At 41.8% G+C, this 16,265-nt stretch overlaps 1 protein-coding gene across 1 annotated transcript; it reads left to right on the forward strand.

The window, feature by feature from the left end:
• The first annotated feature begins 243 nt into the window (after window positions 1–243).
• LOC144711968 (NEP1-interacting protein 1-like) lies at window positions 244–2,761 on the forward strand. Its single transcript, XM_078586133.1, has 5 exons — window positions 244–372; window positions 521–736; window positions 825–997; window positions 2,057–2,140; window positions 2,291–2,761. Exons 1-5 carry the CDS (start codon window positions 348–350, stop codon window positions 2,624–2,626), a joined length of 834 nt encoding a protein of 277 aa, XP_078442259.1. The 5' UTR covers window positions 244–347; the 3' UTR covers window positions 2,627–2,761.
• Window positions 2,762–16,265: the final 13,504 nt, after the last annotated feature.

Here is a 16,265-nt window from a genome sequence, read left to right on the forward strand (position 1 = left end):
CACTACACGCCGCCGGAGAGACCACGGCGCGCGGAAAGGGACTACCGGTTCGAAGGCTGAGAATCCTCACACGTGCGGGCCTTCCTTTTCCACCGTCCAAGGGTCAGATCGCCGCCACGTGTGCCGTGCTCCAACGGTAACTCTCCGGTTTAATTTTTTTACCCTGGGAGAGAGGAAATTGCGTGCGACTATGCGAGATATTTTACGGGGTAATAACAAGGGTTAAAGGGGTTAATTCGTAATTATCGTCGTCGACGGGTGAAGAAAGGTTGAAGAAGAAGGCGACGACGATCTGGAAGGTTAATGGAGATTGCTTCGAGCCGTGGTTTTCCGATCGGCTATAATTAATGGCTTCGGCGCCCGCCATAGATGGTAGTTGGACTTTTACTTCTCTCTCTCTCTCTCTTTATATCGCCTTCTTCTTCGTCTTCTTCGTCTTGCGATCTCCGAAGATTAGCGAACGAGGGTCTCAATTCTCGGTTTCTTCGTTGGGTTTTGGGCATGGATTCTCTCTGTGCAGCGTCGGCTGCGTCTTCGACGCAAGCGTCTGGGTCGAGATCGACGGTGGGTTCGTCGGCTCGGTCGAATTTCCCGGCGACGGGGGTGGTGGAGCGAGGGGATTGGGCGTTTGGGGGCCGCGTAGGAAGGGGGAGGGAGCCCAGACGCCATGGATCTAGGGCTTGGAAGATCGTCGGGAGGTTGATATGCGGGCTATTGACCTGCGTCTTCGCCATAGGTAGAATCATACTTGTTTGGGGGTAATTTGATTTGTGGGGATTCGGTGTTTGTTCGCGAGATTGAACGGTGATAGTTCGATTTTGCAGTGGGATCGCTGGTTGGGTCCGTCGTCGGAGCGCTGATCGGATTGGCGACGGAGAGCGGAATTTTGCGAGGTGCGGGCGTGGGCGCCATCTCCGGCGCTGTCTTTTGCATCGACGCTGTGGAATCGACTCGGGCGATCTGGCAAACTCGCGGGATGTGGAGTCTCCTCTTCTTGGTATCCCTCTCATCTTTATCGATCTCTCTGTTGGCATTCGTCTGGCAATTCAGAAACCCTAATCCTCCTCTCTCCTCTTTCTTTGTTTCTCTCTTCATCTCTGTCTTATTTTCTCTCTACCCATCTTCCCGTTCTCGTTTGCCTTCCAGTTTCAGAAACCCTAATTCTCTTCTCTCCTCTTTCTTCATTTCTCTCTTCATCTTTCTCTACCCATCTCCCCGTTCTCGTTTGCCTTCCAGTTTCAGAAACCCTAATCCTCCTCTCTCCTCTTTCTTCATTTCTCTCTTATTCTCTCTCTACCCATCTCCCCGTTCTCATTTGCCTTCCAGTTTCAGAAACCCTAATTCTCTTCTCTCCTCTTTCTTCATTCCTCTCTTCATCTCTCTCTACCCATCTCCCCGTTCTCGTTTCGCTTCCAGTTCAGAAGCCCTAATTCTCATCTCTCGTCTTTCTTCATTTCTCTCTTATTCTCTCTCTACCCATCTCCCCGGTCTCGTTTCGCTTCCAGTTCAGAAGCCCTAATTCTCATCTCTCGTCTTTCTTCATTTCTCTCTTATTCTCTCTCTACCCATCTCCCCGTTCTCGTTTACGTTCCAGTTTCAGAAACCCTTATCCTCCTCTCTCCTCTTTCTTCATTTCTCTTTTATTCTCTCTCTACCCATCTCCCCGTTCTCGTTTGCGTTCCAGTTTCAGAAACCCTTATCCTCCTCTCTCCTCTTTCTTCATTTCTCTCTTATTCTCTCTCTACCCATCTCCCCGTTCTCGTTTGCCTTCCAGTTTTAGAAACCCTAATTCTCCTCTCTCCTCTTTCTTCATTTCTCTCTCCATGTCTCACTCCATCTCTCTAGTCACGCTCCCTCGTCAGGTCAGAAACCTTCATTATCCCATCTTCATCTCTCTCCCTCCATCTCCCTATTCACGTTTGCCTTGCAGATCATAAACCCTAATTCTCCTCTCTCTCCATCTCTCTATTCACGTCCGCTTGGCAGCTCAGAAACCCTAATTATCCTCTCTTCCTCTGAAGCCCAAACTAACCTCTCTCCTCCTCCTACGTTGCAGATCGACATCGTAGTAAGCCTTCTGAGCGGGAGACTGGTTAGAGAGAAGGTCGACCCGGCGGTGCAGAACGCGGTCCAGAGCCAGGTACAAACCCTAATCTCTCGCTTTCTCTCTCTCTCTCTCTCTCTCTCTCTCTCTATCCCATATCTTGATCTTCTATCATCTCTATCTCTATCGATCCATCTATACATTATCGTTACGATTATCTCTGAACGAGCGATGGATGGGGTGCAGATGAGAGCTGTGAACTCGCCATTTCACGAGCTGCCGGATATATTCGAGACGGGGGGAGCGACGGGCATGTCGAGGGCGTCGGTAGAAGACATACCCAAGATGGCGGTGACGAAGAAGAACTGCGTGGATAGCGCGGGAGATAAGATATCGTGCTCGGTGTGCTTGCACGACCTGCTCCCGGGAGAAGTGGTTCGGAGTTTGCCGGCTTGCGGGCATCTCTTTCACGTTCCGTGCATAGACGGCTGGCTGCTTCGCCATGGTTCTTGCCCTCTTTGCCGACGTGATTGTCATAGCCCCCGCGACTCGCCTTCTCCTCAGACGGTTCGCGCGGTCTAGATTCTTCTTCTTCTATGCCGAGGTCCTTGTCGCTGAGGAGTCGGGTCCTCGGTTTTTCGAGAACTTGGGTACAGAAAAAACCTACTCGTATGATCGCTGTTCTTCCGCTCTGTGAATATCGAAGAATTTTGGGTCTCTCTCTTCCTCCCTCTCTCTCCCTCTCTCTTCCTCTCTCCCTTTCTCTCTCTCTCCCTCTCTCTTCCTCTCTCTCTCTCTCTCTCTCTCTCTCTCTCTCTCTCTCTCTCTCTCTCTCTCTCTCTCTCTCTCTCTCTCTCTTCTTCTCTCTCTCTCTCTCCCTCTCTCTCCCTCTCCCTCCCTCTCTCCTTCCTCTCCCTAACCCTCTCTCCTTCCTCTCCCTAACCCGCTCTCCTCTCTCCCTCCCCCTCTCTCCTCTCTCCCTCCCCCTCTCTCCTTCCTCTCCCTAACCCTCACTCCTTCCTCTCCCTAACGCTCTCTCTTTCCTCTCCCTCCCCCTCTCTCTTCCTCCCTCTCTCTCCCTCTCTCTTCCTCTCTCCCTTTCTCTCTCTCGCTCTCTCTTTCTCTCTCACTTCCTCTCTCCCTTTCTCTCTCACTTCCTCTCTCTTTCTCTCTCACGTCCTCTCTCCCTCCCTCTCTCCTTATCTCTCCCTCTCTCTTGCTCTCCTCCCCTTCTCTCTCTCCCTCCCTCTCTCCTTCTCTCTCCCTCTCTCTTCCTCCCCTCCCTTTCTCTCTCTCCCTCCCTCTCTCCTTCCCTCTCCCTCTCTCTCTCTCCCCTCTTAACTCTCTCCCTCCCTCTCTCGCCCCTTTCTCCCTTTCTCCCTCTCTAACTCTCTCTCTCTGTCTCTCTCTCTCTTTTTCTCCCTCTCATTCTTTGCCTGTCTGTGTCGCGGATCGACAGAGATAGACTCGTGGAGGGGGTTTTTTTCTGGGATTTCCTCGCCGCGAATGCCTGCAAGGCTTTCTGTAGGTTTGACATTGGAACTACTCCAAAAGATTCGATAGATCTGCGTCAGTAGTGAAAGTAGGCCCGGAAGTTAAATGTGATGAGGAAGTGCTTGGATGAGATTTCGACCTAATGGCGAGGACGCTTGCATGCGACTATTGACTTGCTTGTTGAAGACTTGATTGATTCTTGTTTTATTGGCGACTGATTGGTCTTTGGAGTTGAATATCGGTTGAGTTTTTATTGTTTAATGAAAAAACAAGCGAACACGACGGAAATTAAGATAAAGAGGGAGAGCGTGCGAACGAGATCGAGGCAGAGAGGCAGAGAGAGAGGGAGAGAGGGAGAGATAGCAATGGAGATAGAGATATAGATAGCAATAGCGGTAGAGAATGAGATATAGATTGCAGTTACGATAGAGATTGAGATATTGATTGCAGTAGCGATAGAGATTGAGATATAAATAGAGAAAGGGAGGGTTAGAGGAGAGAGAAGGATGGTCATATCGTGACATATGATTAAGTTTAACATCAGGCAGATTTCTGTGCAATCTATGAATGATTGCATTGAATGGCGCTTTTTTATGAACCTTTTTTATAAATCCATGATCACTCAATTGCTAAATAAGTGAATAGGTAGACTACGAGTTATAGCTGATAAATTCAGCTGTGTTTGGTACACCTGTAGCAGTGTCGACAAATCCTCACTATGTGTTTTGGGTTTTGGACTAGAATAATGGAATTCTTATCAACTAGTGTAGTTTTTGTTATTTAGAGAGAGAAATATTGGAGTGGGCCTACTTGAAAGCTAGAGTTGCCTTATGGATTTAGCATTTGCTCTTATTATAAATGCAAATCTAAAATAGAAATCATAAGATTTTACGACGAGGCTGGCGGGAAAGCGACATATTAAATGCAAAGGTATTGCTTCAGAGCTGTTGCCTGGATGACATCCAACTTGCATAATGGTTATCCTAGAACTCGTACAATCCATTAAACATAACCGACTTATCATATAAATTCAGTTCACTTCTAAACTTATTAATTTACTGTTGTATCCAAGACAGGGTTAAACCTAATGGGGATGTGATTTAGAAATTCATGTTATTGACATTCTTTCCCAGTATTATTAATTGACACATATTACTTAATGAAACTTACACGTTAAAAATATCATGCATCTCTTTATCATCCCTAGAATAACATACCAAAACATTTCACATTGTTCATTTAAATATTCATAAAAAGAAATGAGAAAACCTATATTCACATTTTGATATTATATCAACTGTTTAATAGAATCAAAATATTTTTCAAACACGGAATCAAGAAAATTCTAGTGATAGAATCATGAAAAATTATTTTTACTTGTGTTTTTGTGAAAATGAATCACATAGTGCTTAAAAGCTCCTAACAAATTACGCCCCATCTCGTATGTAGTTTTTTTTCATTTATTTGATTTAAATTTAACATTAAATAACGCATTATGTTTTTAGAGCTGAAAAAATCAGGGGAAACTAGTTTTATTTACTTCTATATATAAAGAATGGAGTGAGATGTTGGATACAGAAAACCAAAAGTAAATTATTAAGTGTAAACATATGTATCTTTATGCTTTTAAGTATGTTCAAACAAAGATAATGATGCTTGGTAGTTAGAACACCTTACATGGATTGCATGAAAATATAAAAAATTTCCATGGCTTACTTTCCACGTATTATCATTATCTGGCTATGTGAGATAGAAAATCAAACCTTCGATCTATACTAAGTGCTCCAACTAAGAAAAAAACTGTGATTGGAATATAGGGAGATGAAAATTTGTCAGGAGTTGACGTGGATATTTTTCAGCAGATGCCGCATGGATCCATTTTTGGTTGCACCCATTCACAGTTTAGCATGATCACGTAACGTGTAAACGCATGCGATCTGTACATGTGGCATTGTGCTTCTTGCAACATGTGGGGTCAGCCTTGCCATTTTTTACCACCAAATAATGTTAAAAAGGTAACAACATTTTTTTACTTGCGGCACAATCAATCCACGTGCACATTTTTTCCAAAAAAGAAAGAAAATTTGTGTGATTCATCCACGTCAGCGATACGATTAAAAGTTAAAAATCAGTAGTTAATCCTTCCTTATTATTGAATCAAGATAAGTGACGCCATAATATCAACTTTGGTAATGATTGACGGGGTTAATTATTGAAAGAATTGTTGATTAATTGCCATTTGATCAAATTGAATGATGACAGGTGGCACACTGCTAATTTAACCCAAAAAATCCTTCGTAAAACTCATAAAAAATCAAACATAAATCCAGAAATTTATTTTTTCCACTTAAAGTACCTTTGTGAGTATTATGTCAAAAAATTTAGAAAATCATATTATGACTCCAAAATTTGTTCTCTTTCATATAGTTATGGTGCAGGGACGTGAACGAACGAATTTTTCATCCCCTGGGACGAAATTCGTCCCGTCCGCGAGTGTTGGACGATTTTGTGGACGTAAATTCGTCCTGCGGTCTTACGGACGGAACGAATTTCGTCTCAGGGGATGAAAAATTCGTCCGTCCGAAAGCTGTGGATGTGGGACGGACGAATTGGTACAAAAAAATGAAAACAAATTGTTGAATCCCATACGAAATTTAAGTCTTAAGATTGGAATTGCATTCAGTTCCATTGTCCTAAATCAAATTAATTTGTGATATTTAGTAAATTAACAATAATTAGAGATCGGCAGAAATATATGTGCATTGGTTAAATTTTGAATGTTACTTGTACATACGTTAAAATTAATTGTAGGATTGTAGTTAAATCTAAGAAATTGCACTATTACATATTATTCTCAACCTATTAAGAAATTACGTTAATGGGATCAATTTTTATTACTTTAGTTAAACAGTACAGATAAGCAGTACCTATAACGGCAGTTCCATAATTTTTTTTTATTCTCCTCCTTCAGTTTAAGGCCTCGGGCTGAGTACGTAAATAAATATAAAAATGACAAACCTTTACTTTCTCCCAAACAGAAAAGTGGTAGACAGTAACTGAAGTGTTCAAAAGGTATTTCTAGTATTTTCTGTGCGAAGGAAGTCGATAAGTAATACGACGCCGAAGACTGGTAAGCACCGAAGCCGCACTATAGCCGCGCCGAGGTCGCACCGTACCCACACCATATCCGCTTCCCCTGACGAAACGACCGGCCACTTCCTGAAAGTAAATGGACTGATAATTGTGAGCTATAAATGAATGTTCAGTGAGAGTTGAATTATATGACACAATAATTTTGATGCACATGATATCTAAACGGTTTGGAGTTTGTTCATCAGAGTGACGCACATTGGTGGGTGTGACATCGAGAATCGTAGAATTGAAAAGTCTGAAATTCCTGTGACGATAAATTAATGCTAGAATATCTCTACGAAAATGCACATGTCATGGAGTCACGCCGATGAATGGCAACTTTGAGCATTAAGACGAATCAACAAATCTCAATTAATTGTCAAGGAAAAATTAAACTCCACGTTCCACAGCTGGACACCGCATATGTTCAGGAATAAGCAGAATACACATACGTCAAAACTCGCAGAGTAGATCTAAGGAGAATTTAACTCAGTAATTGTTTTTAATCAACATTGAAATTGTAATCGGTAGAGAGTGAGGGATTGAATTAGTTTCCAGCTAGGCAGACTGTACTTACAATGACGATATGTGTCATGCGTGAATGCCACACCACGATCATATCGTCTCTCAAGTTACTCTGTAACATGAAACGTAGAGAGTTAATAAAAGAGAAACATGTTTACGAAAACAAGGAAAGAGATAGAGCATAACCTCCATCGGTCGAGCTGTCATCATCGTCGGAGTCATCATCGGAGTCGTCGGAGTCTCGCTCTTCACGACGGAACCATGCGCGAAGCATCATCAACATTTCAATGCTCTCCGCATCAAGCCTTGATCTTCAGTACGTTGTGATGCCTCGGCCAACTGAAAAAAGTCGCTCCACCGGTGGGCTGGTTGGACTGACGGCAAGGAATTGACGAGCAATTACCGTCATATTTGGCAAGTACCGCATCCCAACATCCTTCCACCAACCTAGGGGGTTGTCTTCCTCCTCACTGCATGGGATGTTAATGTATGTTTCTAGGTCTTGCCGCGGCGTTGACCGTGGACGTTGATGGCGACACGGACGCGTATATTGGCGCTTGGATGAATATTGCTTTGGACGCCGACTTAGCGACAACATGACCCGCTCTATGTCGCTTCCATCTCCTTTTGCCATAGCCGTAGACTCCAATAGACTGCCAAGATAGGAAAGCACATTCTGTCTGCACGAAGGATGCACCGCATCTAATTTTGAGAAAGGATCCAATGTTGCTGCTGTTGCGACGGTTGTATTGGCCCAAAGTACCGTTGCATACTGCATCAATTTGTTACGCATAGCACCACACGCTGACTGTAGGGCATTCCGGCGATCGGCATCCAAAGTTGCCCCTGCATTTTCCGTGGCATGCTCAAGCTGCGTCGTGATCTCTGCCACTAATGATGTTACTTCAGTTATCGGCGATTTCTTCGTCGAGCACACAAAGTCAGTTCCCTGGCATAGTGGCCCAAGGACGCATAGGTATTCGTCTATCATCTCCCAGTCCTCCTGACACAATCCGTAATCTATGCTGGGCATCGAGAGGAACCACATAGCCAAGTGGTCCAGGACTTCTTTCTTACCAAAGGCACGCTCTAACATCATGAAGGTTGAGTTCCAGTGCTTTGGGCAGTCGATATTTATCTTGTTCGAATCCGGCAAATCAAACATCCTGCACATGTCAACATATTTTTCCATAAACTGCATGGATCCTTGAATGGCATCCACAATGGCTCTCACGCGTGAAATGGCTTCCCCCAAAGGTGCAACTACTGCCGCTATATCTTCCTCAACGTTTGAATCAGTCGGGTCTTCGGTGTCCAACGGTGTTGCTGGGCGAATATCTCGGACACGTAGTAAATTAGTTGTAGGGGGTTCTGGATTGCGAAATACTATAAGCCCAGCCTAGACGACGAGGTTCAGGATATGGGCAAAGCACGGTACATGTCGGTCCATCGTGAACTGGGGGTTTACTGTCTTCCACTAATCCACAGTGGAAGCAATCATTGTTCTGTTGTTCGATGCATTGTCCGTGGTGATGGCACATATCTTCGACTCAATACCGTAATGATATGCCACTTCCATGACGATCGTCGCTAAGTTCGAGCCGCTATGTGATCCCTTGATTTGTCGCATTCCTAGAAGAAGTTCACATATCTTCCAGTTGTTGTCGATCCAGTGAGCAGTGATTCCTAAAAGGGCGATGTTGTTTTGGGATGTCCAAGTCCACGGTAAGTGATACGCTAGAGACCTCCACAAACATCTCCACCAGCTTCCCTTGGACATTGGCGTACATCCTTTTGGTTGTCGCCTTGACCGCATCGGGACCGGGAATGTCCCCACCACCTGTGTCCCATAGAACCACAGCCTTCGGAACGACTTCTTCTTCACAAGACGCCAAGGAAGATCGTTGTCGCAGATGAACCTAACGAACTCTTCTTTCGTCTGCTCCATGGTGATGCCGCGTAAGTACAACTTACATGAGAGTAATTCGTAATGTAGTATGGTTCTCTGCTCCAGTTTGCGCCCACTAATTTCATCATGAACTCTGCGGTGCACCTTCTCCAGATGTCGCCAAAAAACATTTGCGCTCGTCTTTATTCCTCCTGATGACGACCTTACGGATGGGGTTCTCTGATTGACAAAGCGTGCACTGATACTCGTCCGGACTATTTTCAACAAAATAATCTAAAACTTTTGACCGATTCCGTCTGCCGCTACGAGTCGATAGGTTATCATCAACCTCGACTGCGTTGCAATCTGTGGACATTGACGGTGTTGCCTTTGGCGTCGATTTTGGGGTGGTGGCGGAAGTGGATTCCATTACTCTACCTGAGCAATTAATAAGACAATATCATTTATAAATAATGAAGTGTGACTTACAGTATCTAGAAATTCAGTAAAAAAACGCAATCACAAATTGAGATGGGCAGAAACATAGGAAAAGGCCACATAACGAAAGAAGAGATAATGCTACATAATGAGACGAGAGCGCCACACATAAGAAAAAAGTTTCACTTCAACAACAACTGTGTTCTTCCTAGTTACAGAAGATAGCAAAAGAAACAGTAGACTTAAAAGTTTTAAACAACTAAGCTTGGTTTTGCACATGGCATGGTCGTTACTCGACTAGCCACCCATTGTCGCCGCTATCCGCCAAGGGGACTTGAGTTTTATGTGCACCGGGGTTGACGTGGTCGTCGCGGAAAGGATGGGATACTATAACTTGTACAACGTCGATCATATCCGGCGAAAAGTTATGGGCTTCCCAATAAGCTGTATCCATTAAACAATTTCTTGGTCTCTTTTGGGGGGGATCCGGAACCCCAAAAAGGAAGGGACGCCGACGGGATAGAAGGCGGTGTGAACTTTCAATGATAAGGGCGTGCTGTGGGGGCGTGCCATGTGGAAGCAGGAATGTTGGGGACGGAAGCCAAAGTTCAGCCGGTAGTGGATTTGAGGAAGGCTTCGGGTTGTTAGTGTCGGAATCCGAATCCGAGGAAATGTCAATGATGTCTTCATTAGGGTGATGGTAGGCAAGGCGTTGGAGGAGCAAGCGAACACTACGGCGTGGAATGGGACGACTACGGTGCAGGGTACCCTCGCATGGCTCCATCTGGTGCTCAGTTGTCGATGATGTTTGACGCATCGGTATAGCCTGCGACTCCCGTGTACCTGGAAAATACTAGAGAGAAGAGTGGGAGATGTAGAAAGAGGTGAGAGAAGCTAGAATGATGAAGAAAGGGAGGGATGCGATGGAGGAGGGGACACAAAAAAGACTGTGAAGACAGAGGAAACCATCGCAAATACTACCGCCTTGAAATAACTGATATGATATACCAGCCTTGGGAATAACTGAGAGTAGAGAAATTTCGTCTGGAAAGGATTAAATACTCCTCTACCCCTTGCGTTCGATCTATGCAGAAGACATATCTCCTGAGGATACCTATATTGCAAAAGGATTTTTAAGCAGCATACGTGAATCTTATCCAAAGGAGTAAGGACAAGAAGATCTCTAGACTGGTAGAGAGTAAGGACTAGGCTAGGTTGTAAAAATAAGATTTAGGATATTTAAGTGAAGTTTAGAATACACTTCAAGTACCCAATTGTCTTTATTATCCTCTAAAGGGAATCTACTCTGCTGGGATCAGATATGGACAAGAGGAAAAAAGAGTGGTTACGGACAAGATCGCATAGAGTTATATCCGCAGCGAAGATAGTGGGACGGAGCTGATGACCATAGAAGATAAGCTGTTATGATCAGCTAAGTAACAATGCTTATAATAAACAATCTCATATCTGGCTGTTAAAGAGAATATAAATTGCTCTGTACAGAAACGTCAAGCATAAGCCACGGCTAAAATTCGTAACAACGCATGCGTATGACTCCTCAGTGGAGCATATATGAGGGGATATAAAATTCGATTTCCATCGGCGCAAAATAGAAATAGGGGTCTACAAAGTAGAAGGCGAGGGTGTTACCCAACCGTTTTTAGCTCCACGGACCAAATTTTACTCACCACCTCAGGAGCAAACTTGATTTCCCAACAGTGAGCACGGCTACTGAAAAACCAAGGTATTACACAACAGAAATGCGTTACGTATAAGAGATGATCACGATTTCACGCAACAACGACATTATAAAAACCCCATTGAAGGAGAAAGAGATGGGAACATACCTTGACGTCAAAAAAGCGGCGGAAGAGCGCCCTGCGCCTGCTGGGAGACTTCACGTTCTCTGAAATGAGAGTGGAGAATAGAGAGGGAAGCCGGGAGAGTGGATAGTGGAGAGGGGAGATGGAAGCCGGGAGAGTGGAGAGTGGAGAGGGGAGAGGGAAGCCGGGAGACCGGAGAGTGGAGAGGGGAGAGGGAATACAGGAGAGTGGAGAGGGGAGAGGGAATACGGGAGAGTGGAGAGGGGATAGGAATGTCGCCGCTCGAGAGAGTGGAGAGGGAAGAGGGAAGCCAGAGAGTGGAGAGGGGAGAGGAATGTCGCCGCTCGAGAAGGTGGAGAGGGGAGAGGGAAGCCGGAGAGTGGAGAGGGGAGAGGAATGTCGCCGCTCAAGAAGGTGGAGAGGGGAGAGGGAAGCCGGAGAGTGGAGAGGGGAGAGGAATGTCGCCGCTCGAGAGAGTGGAGTGGGGAGAGGGAGGAGAGGGGCGATTTAGGGCTCCAAGCGCGGGAATCCGGTGGCGGGAGGGAGACATTTTTTCGTCCAGGACGAAGGACGGGACGATTTTTTGTCCAGACGGGACGGAAAACCGTCCCGGCATTTCTAGACGGGACGGTTTTTTTTCCGCCGGGTGAAAAACCGTCCCGTCCTTCGTCCTACTGGTTCCATAGGATGAAGGTCGGGATGAAATTCATCCCGAACCGCCCACGTCCCATCCCGTCCTCGTCCCGGAACTATACATATAGTGTCAGTATTTGATAAATTCATAATTGATTGTCATTAAATCTCGGCACATGTTAATTTAGAATCATTCTCATAAAAGCTTTACCCTGAATTTTATAAAAAAACTTTTAATTTGTTTTTCTCTGCCCACTGAAAATCCACGCACAAGTTTATATCCAAAATTCTGAATTAATATTATAAAAATATTTAATAAATAATACCAAAATTATTTTCACTAAATAGTTGAGCACAATTGTTTTGTATTGCATTTCTATGAATTATAAAGCTACTGTCAAAGGCTTTTTACTTAATTGGGTTGTTTTTTGGTCGGCTGTAATCAACTTCGTGAAAAATTATAACTTCATCAATCTTATTTATATAATGCATTACATTTTAATGCCTTTTAAAATTGATTAAAATTGTATTACAGTTTTACATTCATCTGACGATAAAATTAATGCACATATAAACAGTTTTTTATGACCATAATTATATAAATTGACCTACTACGCCTTGTTTTAACTATATAACGATAAGGATGGAGAGATCCCTATGGCAAGTAGGTCATATAGGGATGTAATCCTTTATCATGTATACATATGAAGAAAAACAGCGCGCCATTAAAAATTCATTCTGGAAATAAGCACATTATTGTACTAAAATTTCATTATTTAAAATGCCCTCAAGATATTTATTAACTCTACTAAAAGTCTGATAAAAAATTTATTTGCCGTGGTTTTAAAATTTCAAAGATAATTATGAAAAAATTAATACTCAATTCTTAAATTTAAAAATAAAAATATATTATTCATCATAATATATTTCAAAATGATGAACACAAATTAAAAAATTAAAAAAATATTGAAATAATTACGGCTGACTTATGATCCTTTCCTGTAATCAAGTTCATGAAAAACATTCTTCAATTTTCTTTAGTATAATGTAAGTATTAATTATTGGGGAACTTACTCTTGTTTTGGATAAGGAGATTATGGGTATATTATCATAGAATATAGTATTGAGATATGAAATTGAGTGGATAAAAGAGAGGTTAATAGGCAAGAAAATTAGGATGGCATTGATATGCGATAATAGTGGATTTTGTATGATAGTGAGTATGAATGAAATATTTTTACGGATTATTTAATTTATGTGGTGGTAATATATTTAATTAATCGTGAGAAGGCCTAATAGACCTATCTATCCCTTTCTGTGAATATCTATTGATGCTTACATCCCATATGGGCTATCTTTGGTGAGGGGTCAGGCAGTGATGGGTGTAAACATCATCATACGAGTAATGGGGTACACACTAGGGTTAAGAAAAATGGCTGATAGAATTTCTTATATGTTCAGATAGCTGATGATAGAAGCGCATGATTTGATGATATCCTTAATGGAGGGATGGTGATATAAGATAATGGTTTTGGGGGATTCGATGCAGTTGAAAATTAAGATGGATGTAAATGGGAGTAGATATGGACATGGATGGAATAGGTTTTGATTGAAAGTAAGTGTTGAAAACATATGAGGCCTACAATCAAATCTCACATTCCATGTCTCATTCAATATTCACTAATATATCATATTCATTAATATTTGTATGTAATGCTTATAATTGAAGTCCATTAATACATTTAATCACTAAGTAAATTATGATGAGATCATAATACCATAAATTTCTATACCCTCCCAAAAAAAATATAATGATGGTAAGAGTATAAAGGATATGTGAATAGAATGTTAAGAGTAATGGGGTCTAGACAGGATTTAACATGATTTCGTAATGAGAAATAATTGATAAACAGGTTTGAGAGAATAATAATTTTAGGTAGTACTTTTAAGGGATGAAATATTATAATTATTATGTGGTAGATAGGTGATACACATTGACCTGAAAATCTAAGACTAAAAATCTAAATATCTACTAGAAGAAGTTCATTAGAAAAACACATTGACCTGATTCTGGAAAGTTAAGGATAGAAGAGTTGAGCGTTGACCCTTCACTCCAGCATGTGCCGCTAGACTCTATCATGTGTGCTGGTGCAGCCTGGATCCCTGAAAAACTCAAAATTAGGGTAAAAATTATGTTGTCGTGAAACTGAGTTTAATAAATAATGTTTATACCCTTTACTTGTATAGAAATTTAATTATTTAATAATGCGTAAGGGTCGTCTCCACAAGGAACCGATATTAGGGAAAAAGCTCTCTTTATCGAGTAAATTCAAGAGGGTGAGAAGGATTGTGTATACCGTACGAGGTAGTGAATGGGTGAAGATAGTGATCATGATAGAGGTAGTAGTAATCTATGAAGATGAGATGGGTATAGTACTAGTGGTGGATCATTATCAAACGCGTTGGAGCCAGAGGGTAAGAAGGCATGAAGTGATGACATGAGATGAGATGGGAATGAATGATAAGAGGCATCCTATTTAGGGTTTTATGAGCTAGGGTTTATAATATATGAGGATGGAAACATGAGACGGGATCATGACGGCCTAAGTGTCATATGAAGTGGGTGATAGATGAGGATATATAGTGATTGTAATGGGTGACGATGAATGTTGATGATAAATGAACTACCTATATGTGTTGAAGTGCAATTAATGTAAGACAAGAGGTTAACCTTAGATCCCTATTTTCCGTCGGGATTAAGGCATCTTCCTCATGAAGATCAAACTCTGTAATTCTATGTCCACACTCCCCAAGCACTAGAGAGAACAAGGCACCATTGACGGACCTTTAAAACTTCACTTTCTTTCAATCTGCCTCTCAAGGAGGAAGTGAGCTTAAATAATTTTTTTAAAGATCAGGAGCTCAATTTAGCATATAAATGGATAGTGGACATAAAAAAAGCTACTCTTAAAATTTCAGGTCAATCAGAGTTCTGGATTGTCAGACATCAATCGAGAAAGTTGGATGATTCCTAGACATTGATTTAATCAAAAAGATTTCTCTCTCCTCATCCTCTTCAGTGGCATCACGTCATTTGGTTAGGGTTTTGTCTCACCCTAGCATTTAATAAGATGATTGTCTCAGATTCTTCCTTGTCATCTACGATCAATTACTCTTGTCACGCCAAATGTCACCTCGAGGAAAAGTCAAAATTAAGGGAATAACAGTATATTATTAAATACATTATTTAAATATTTATGTCGCAGTTGACGCAGTGGCACACTAGCACAGTCCCCTTTCAATCCTATAAAGGGATGACACATGCGCACCACGTGTACACGTGTTGCCATGTGTCTTGTGATGCATCGGCGTAGCAACAATCTTTGTATGGTCAAAGAGAAAAAGAAAATGTTTTTTTTACAGCCTCACTCCTCGATCTCCGCACAGCATTTTTTGCAAGAAAGAAGTTTCTTTTTAATTGGGTGACATCACCTTGCCGTAGAAAAAATAAAAGTAAAACAATCAAACTTTAAATGCCATTATGGCATTACTAATTGTGATGCCATTACAATTTGGGTAAATGATTGGTTGTTTCAATAAACAAGTTAAAAATATTCTACAATTCATATTAAATTAAATAAATGCCCAAAAATTATATATTAATATGTATTTAGATGTATAAAAATCATATCTTTACAAATTTAATGCCAAAAAATCAAGAAAAATCATTATATATTATTTCAGAATTTGATGTCAAAATAATATTTAAAAATACGTAAAATACGTAAATTTAAAATACCATTATAAAAATAAAATAATCATTTTAAGCTTGATAAAATCCATATATAATCAATTTAATACACATAAACATGTAAATATGGTCAGATTAAGCTGCTAAAAATGTGTGTTATCAATTCCTCTTGAGCTTTGTGGGAAACTCCTTGAGCTGTCCTATCCATCATAGATCTGGCATCATTCTTTATTTGCCTGGAAAAACTACAAGGCATGTCTCCCATGGTTCCTAGGGTTTTCTATATGAAGATACCTAAAAATGACTAAAAGTAATAAAAGGGCCAAGAAAGAGCTATGTGCGCAGTTGATGGTGCATGCTGCTTTGGGTAGATCTTCCAAGCATCGTAGGATCATTTGTTGGCCTTACATCATCTGAATCCTTTGTTTACTGATAAAAACTTGTTGGCCTTGCCATTAAGTAAAAAATTGAATTTCATGCATTTATTCGCTCATGTATCATTTTAATATTTTTCATTGTAAATTCTAGTATATTTTC

This window comes from Wolffia australiana, chromosome 14 (assembly GCF_029677425.1).
Source record: "Wolffia australiana isolate 7733 chromosome 14, ASM2967742v1".
Taxonomy (NCBI): domain Eukaryota; kingdom Viridiplantae; phylum Streptophyta; class Magnoliopsida; order Alismatales; family Araceae; genus Wolffia; species Wolffia australiana.

What these genes read in the sequence shown, in the direction of transcription:
- LOC144711968 (XM_078586133.1), top strand. Translation starts at nt 348, where the DNA reads ATGGCTTCGGCGCCCGCCATAGATG. An exon ending in TTCGGCGCCCGCCATAGATG is followed by an intron (nt 373 to 520) that starts GTAGTTGGACTT and finishes CTCTCTGTGCAG; the next exon opens with CGTCGGCTGCGTCTTCGACG. An exon ending in TGTGGAGTCTCCTCTTCTTG is followed by an intron (nt 998 to 2,056) that starts GTATCCCTCTCA and finishes CCTACGTTGCAG; the next exon opens with ATCGACATCGTAGTAAGCCT.